General features: G+C 30.3%; 1 protein-coding gene across 1 annotated transcript in view; it reads left to right on the plus strand.

Annotated features, from left to right (window-relative positions):
* LOC107605192 (nuclear pore complex protein NUP85) overlaps positions 1 to 451 on the plus strand; it is a gene marked incomplete in the record, with an annotated part of 6,191 nt that extends 5,740 nt beyond the window's left edge. The window contains 1 exon segment of the mRNA XM_016306976.2: positions 9 to 451. Coding sequence (XP_016162462.1) covers positions 9 to 110 — 102 coding nt within the window.

Here is a 7,728-nt window from a genome sequence, read left to right on the forward strand (position 1 = left end):
GGGCGAGGTTGCGCCCGCACTTCTCTGAACCTAACCTACCTGCCGAGGCACTGAGCTCTATTAGGCTGGCTCTGGCAACAAATCTCGGTCGTGCTATACTTGATGAATAAGCTGACACTAATTTATCGATGAGCGTCAATATCATTGAACCCTCGGTCCCTCTCTTTAGCTTTCAGAATGCAAAAGGTGGTGTTTGAAGTTGCTAATTGCTATGCTCCATAATTGTCACCTGCTGTAAATTTGTATGGACGATTGGTTAGTTTGTACGATTGAGCAATAGCTGTATTACTATTATCGCGATAATATGATATAAATAGATTTCACACTTTTTACTTCTTTTGAAGTCCCGGCATATCACCAAAGAGTATAAGCACTTTTATTATCACCGACACGGTGAGTTACTACTTATCACTTTGAATGGAGATATGGCCAAAGTTGCTAATTGTGCATCTCTGTTACACCCATTTCTCTCTTTTTCACTTTCTAATTTCTTGTAACATTTTTATCTTTCTACAATCAAACTACCTCATTTGACCAAGAAAAAAAAATGACCATTGACAATTATAACCATGAATAATTTAAATTAGTTCTATTTATCAAATATTGTATTAGTTTGACAAAATTATCCAAAATATGTAACTTTTTGTGAAGTTTTGATTATTTTTCAAATATAAACGAAGGAGTTTTTTAGTAGAAATATAATCGGTTGGTGTGGTAAAAAAAAATTCGATAAATCTAATGAATTTATGTTAAATTTCCGTTGAACTTTTAATTTCATTGGTTTGATGACCAATTCAGATTTTTTTTTTTCAAAAATATGTAATTGCATTACTTTATAAAAAGAAATATAGGTTCATTGTAGGGATAAAATAAGAAAAAAGGGATTTTTTGTTATGGTAAATACTAAATACTAGTAAAAAGAAAACTAACAAAAAACAGTACTCTATAACTTGAGTCATTTTTTGCTGGAGCTTCTTGTTATTTCCACAATTATTGTTATCGTCAGTTTCTCATCTTCAAAGACCTCCAAATCTCTCGCCTTCCACGACGTCCAATACAGAGATACAAGGAGGGTCATAGAAGATTGTTCTCTTCCAATGTCTCTACTTGCTATTTGCCACCAAACTGCAAACTCCATGGTTCCATTTTGCACTATAGCAGTCACAAAAGGAGAGGAGGACTAAATCTCAGGAACGAGACTGCATTGCACCAAGGCGTGAAGGATTGTTTCGTTGCCATTTTTGCATCTTAGGTACATTGCTGAAGGATATGAGAATATCTGGTTGATCAAATTGAGTATAGGTAATTTTTCATGGGCTACTCTCCACAGAAATTTTTTTACTTTGGATGGTAATTTTAACCCCCAAATTGATTTCCAGATTGTTGAATTCGTCATCGCCGTTGAAAGGCGCTCAACTGGCGCATGAAAAAAAAAAATCATAAGCCACATAGTACTCCGAGGCCACATCGTACTACTTCCTCTTGTTCCAGACCCATTCAAGCTTGTCATCACCATTGTTATTTAGTGGCAGGAAGAGAATTTGCAAATTGAGCTCAAGAGAAAAAACTACTTCAACTAGCTCTTTATTCCATCTTCCATCCCCTGTAAGTATATCATGTACCCAATTGATGTTATTGAATCTAAAAAAGGTAGGGTGGGAGTAACCATGGGTCCTCCTAGATACGAACATTTGTGCCAAATCCTATACTCTATCTCAAACCATTTTCTACAAGTTTTCTTCCCTCAAGTAGGCTTTGCCAACCTCAAAAAGATTGGCTTCCTTTATCTGCCAAAAGGGGTATCTATAGTATTTTTTTTTTGAGCATATGCGCAGGTAGCAAATTAAACTTAGTAATAATTCGCTAAAACTGTTTACCCAGCAATGCTGGGTTCTGGGCTTTAAGATCCTTAAATCCCAATCTACCTTTTTTTTGGGTCTGGTTATACAATCCCAACTAACTGAAGCCATCTTTTTCTCCATTTCCTTCTGACTCCACTAAAACTGTCTTAAAATTTTGTGTATATCTTTCACTAGAGAATTTGGAAGCTTGAAATATGAAAATGTATATATTGGAATAGCTTCTCCAACAGCTCTGATTAAAACATGTCTGCCACCTACTATAACAGATTCCTCTTCCAAGTCTGAATTCTTTTTTGAATTTTATCCTTTATTGCACCAAATTTAGCCTTTATAGATCTCTAAATAATGGATGGAAGGTCTAGATATTTATCTTGGGCTCCCACATGCTATATGTTAAGTAATTCTACTAGTTGTTGTCTTCTGACAAGTGGGGTGTTTTGACCGAAGAAAACTGCTGATTTGTGAAGGTTAACTTTATGCCTCCTAAGCATATGATATTCATTGAGTAGAGATAAGATATTGTTACATGATTTCTCATTAGCCTTTCCAAATAAGATAGAGTCGTCAGCAAAGAAAAGATGATTGACTATTGGAGACCTTCTGTGAATCTAAATCCCCTAAATAGATATGTTTTGCTCTGCCTTGTATAACAGATAGGATAATCCTTTCGCACAGAATAGAAATAGATAAAGTAGCAAGCGATCTCCTTGTCGGATACCGCTTGTTGGCTTAAAAAAACCATAAGGTTGACCTTCCACAAGAACAAAGTAAGAAACAGTAGTGACTAATTCTCTGATCCAAGAAATCCATCTAGTTCCAAAACCCATTATCTCCATGATAAACTATAAAAAAACTCCACTCAACTCTATCATATGCTTTACTCATATCCAATTTAATAGCCATTTTACATTCCAATCCGCACCTCTTAGTTTTGAGGTAGTGCATACATTCATGAGCTATTAGAATATTGTTAAAAATTAATCTAATTTTTAAAGACGCACTCTGGTTTGGACTTATTAAATTATTCATAAACTCCTGAAGTCTATATACCAGAATTTTGGTAATAATCTTATAAAAGATTGAGGATAAGCTAATAGGTCTGATATGTGACATGTCTCTAGCATTCAAGATCTTAAAGATCAAACAAATTTGTGTATGGTTAAACGCCTTGAGAATTTTATCTCTACAAAAAAAAATTACGAACTGCCTTAAAAACATCACCACTCACAATGTCTTAATAAAACTAAAAAAATCGTGCTACGAAATCATTTTTATCTAGAGCACTTTGAGGACAAACACTAAAAATAAATCTCTTGATTTTTTCCATAAAGATTGGTTTCATTAATCTCCAATTCATAAAAAATATGATAATTTGAGTTTTATAATTCTAAAAAAAAGGAATAATTTGAGTTTTGTAATTCTAAAAAAAAATAATTAATTAAAATTATGAATTAAGAAACAATAATTACATAACCCATGTACTTTCTAGTTTCTAGCATAATAATTAAATTTCAGTACATCTAATTGTGAATTACCCCACTATAATATTAAAATTTGATAGCACCAAGTATTCTTTTAATTAGTTATTACATTCATATGTTAATTTCATCTATAATCAAATTGGCTCTCTCGGGATCAATTGATTGTAATCATTTTGTGTTACATCCAGGAACGGATATACGGGCGAGTGGAAGTCCTAAATTTTTTTAAAAAAGATTAATTATTAAAAAAATTTAAAAAGATTTTATTATTAATATTTTTTAATTAAATAAAATTTTTTAAATTGCATAAAGTGAATTTTTTTTCTTCTTGTGAGCGTCCTTCTTGATTCATTTGGTATTAATTCTTTCTATTTCAACTACTACAACTAAGAGATATTTTTCAGTTATGAATATTGTGAAGAATAATTCAGAAACAAAATAAAATAATTTCTTGTTAATTGGTTTTTAATTATACTGAAAAGAAAATTGCTGAAAAATTTGATACAAATTCTATTATCGATGAATTTTATAATACAAAGAATCGACCACTTTGCTAATAAAAAATACATACATATTTTTTGTACTTTAAAATATATTCTTTATTAATATATTTTTGTAATACATTTTATATTATATAATGTTTTATATAATTTTTTAACATTATATATGTTATTGGCCCATAATAATATTTCTAAATCTGTTTCTAGTCACGTCAGTTTTTTTTGTATCAGCAATATTTTTTAGTTTAGTAAGTTAAAGATTAATTTATTGTGAATCTGAATAGGTTTATTATTGGTCAATAAATTATTATATGTATAATACAAGATTCAAACTTTCAACATTTATTTAAACGAAATATTAAATTAACCATTAGACTAACGAACTTAGTTTCTTGTCACGTCAGTCTAATGACATGCCAAGTTGTGTTAATCGTGTATGCTTTTTGTTAATGCTAATGACAAATCAACGAAAAAAAATTAATTTGATTGAAAATTTAAAATTAAAAAGTCAATCTGATCAATTAAAAATTAAAAAGAATAATATATAATCATTTCATAAAGAACTGATAAATCAATTTAATTGTTTGTTATACTACTGTGATTGAGTCTCCTCTTTACTTAATATATGATTGTGTTGTTTTCAAAAAAAAATATATGATTGTGTTTATGGATGATAAATAGATCTAAATTTGTCGGGTCGATTCGCATAACCCGCTAAAAAAGATGGTCAAATTGAAAAATTGAGATCGCCACAAATCAAAAGCTCGTTTAACCCACGCTGCTTAAACTGTAGATTTTGGTGGGGCGGAGTGGGTTTTTCGTCAGGTTTAGAATTTTTTTGAATATGTTTTAATTTAGTGTTTTGGATTATGTTTTACGTTTGATTGATTATGATCTAAATTTATAGATGTTTAATTATATATTTTGGACAATGTTTATTTTACTTTGAATAATGTTGGTTTTATTATTTTGTGATGGTAATAAGTGGCTAAGAGAATGGGGGGTTGAATCTTAGTCCTTTTTTGCTGAGTATTAATTTCTGCTTTTTCAAATAGCTTCAGGAGATATTTCTGTTTTTTGTCTCATAACCAGTCAAGAGACATTTTCTTTTTGTCTCGTAACCGATTAGGAGATATTTTTCAATTTTGTCTCCAGTGCAACAGAAACAGAATAGGAGTAGAAGAGAAGGAGAGAATCACACACAAAAGTATCCTGCTTCAGCTGTTAAGTGCAATGCAGCCTACATTCAGTCTCCATCACAACTGTGACGGAATTTCACTATAATCATCAGATTACATACACCAATTCTTCCTTAGGAACTACCTATTCCTATCTGGGACAAATCCAGATTCTATCCCCAAATCTGAACTTGACTTGGTCACCTACCAAATTTTTAACCACAAAGTGCTAACCCAACTTGAAAGGAAATCTCCACACAATCATGAAACACAACATACAGATGTACAAAGGAACTCTTAGACATCTATAACTCTTTCTTTAATTTTGCTCACTGCCTTTTTCTTCTCACTGACTTTTTCTTACAAACTTCACTCTATTTGCCTTTTACCATGAGACACAGACAAACAAAACTAAAGAAAAGAAAACAAAATGAAACCAATTGAAGGAGAAGAACTTCGGATAGCTTGGGAAGTTATGAGAACTCTGTGCTTTTTCTTTCTCTCATTGTCTCAACCCTTGGCCGTTCACCCTTATTATAGAAGGGGAAGCTTCCAAAGTTGAAACCGGTTCAACCAAGTCACCAACATCTTCTCCATCACATAGTCGGTTCGGACAGAGAGAAGATAGAGGAAAAATCGAAAGCAAACCAACATGCATGTATCTCTCTCAACCCTTCTCATCAAGCTTCTTCATTCTGAGCCCTTGATCTTGACTTTGGCTCCAAGAAAGAACTCTGACCCTTGATGAATCTCTGATTCTTGACAGCTCCTTCCTTTTCATATTTGCTTCTTCCTCTACGTAGCTCTAGTAGCTACCTTCTATCTTGGATGAACAAAAATGGAAACGAGCTTTATCACAGAGATCTTCTCTGATCGAGGCCGATTGCTTCTATTCTTGGCATGAAGATCTTAAAGCTTCTTCTTGAAATCTTACCTTTAGTGACAAAGATCTTAGCCACACCATGCTTCAGATCTTCTTTTTGCAAAGGCCATAATCAATTTAGCCTTTTTCTTCTTCATAGCTTCACTATTTTCTCTGTACTTCTCTTGTTTCTGATAACTTGTTCACTCTTCTTTCTTGAGTGAAGTGACAGCCAAAACAACAAGAGAGAGAAGAGAGAGAAGAAACAAAGCATTCAATGTGAAATTAAATGAAATTAAAATGTGAATTTCAATTACCTATGTGAGCATTTAATCAAATTGAATTTTGTGTTCCAGTAACCAATGCATGCATTCAATTTAATTTAAAATTTGAATTCCATCATCAAAAAAGAATCGATAACCGAACCACTTCTCTTTCTATTCTTTCTTCCTTCAATTTCGGACCAAAGGCTTGTTTGGTCTAGGTAGAAAAATTATTTTGGGTTGTTCACACATATTTTGGCCCAGTTATCTTTTGCTATCCATTTAAATAATTCAGCCACATTGCATATTTTTGCATGGAATAATTTTGCTCAAAGGCTGATGACATTTTTCATCACATTGGGCTTGTATTGCTTTTTAGTCCAACATAAAATTTGTTTTATTTTTCCTGCACACTAACAAACCCACTAACCAAACAATTAGAAGCAAATGTTAAATTAACAATTTTTTTAATTAATAAATTTTAATAATGTTTGATCATCATAATAATTCAAGTTTTTCAAACTCAACATTTTGTTTAAAAAAACTTGATTTATGATTATATTTATTACAGAGTTATGCTACTTGTACACCAAAATCAGCCACCGAAGTCAGTCACCAATATAAAATATATGCTGAAATACAAATATACATTAAAAATAAATTAAACTATATATGTATTTATACATAAATACATTAATGATTAATTTTAGTAGTTAATTTTAGTATATAAATAATATTTTTATTTATATTATATTTTTATAATTATAAAGACTTTAATATTTATAAATTTAAAAATTATAACTTTTTATGTTTTAAAAAATTATAAATTTATTAAAATAATTATAAAATTATATATATTATTTAATATTTAATAATAATAATAAAAAAGATTTGACTTGACCAACTGCTCTTAGACGAAACTGAGTGAAATTTCAGGATCGCTTTGCGCTTATGTCTTTGTTACATGGTATGATTTCTTTTTTTTAGCAAACATGGTTTGACTTCTTTTTATTTTTTTGGTGCGTACGTATCTTTTGTATCAACAGATAAAATATTAATTCGTTGTAAATTTAAATTTTGTTTAGATTAATAAATTAATACATACACAAATTAAAAATCAAATTCTTTATACTTATTTAAACGAACTAGTAAATCGTTTTAATTCAATGGTTGAACTTGACACGTTATAAATTCTCATTGCAAGATACCATCCACGAGTACCACGGGCGACAATTAAATAAGAGCTAGGAATCCATTTTTGTTTATTATTTCATTATCTTTTGAGAACTGATACTTGGATTGGATACTTAAATAAGCTTTTTCTATTACATACCTAATTTATTATTCAGATTTTGTCAGGGAGCAGATATTATTTTAACCAATAATAAATTAACAAAATAAAAAAATAAAAGTGTTGATGGTTTAAATTGTTATAAAAATTAAAAAATGTTTTATTGTTGAAAAAAAGTTTTATTCCTAATCATGCTTCTATTTTACTCTTTCGCGTTGATTAAATTTTATCAAAATAGTAAATATTTAATTTCTTAAATTTTTTATTTGAATAAAATAAATTGTTAAATTT

The sequence above is a fragment of the Arachis ipaensis genome, chromosome B06, assembly GCF_000816755.2.
Source record: "Arachis ipaensis cultivar K30076 chromosome B06, Araip1.1, whole genome shotgun sequence".
Classification (NCBI taxonomy): Eukaryota; Viridiplantae; Streptophyta; class Magnoliopsida; order Fabales; family Fabaceae; genus Arachis; species Arachis ipaensis.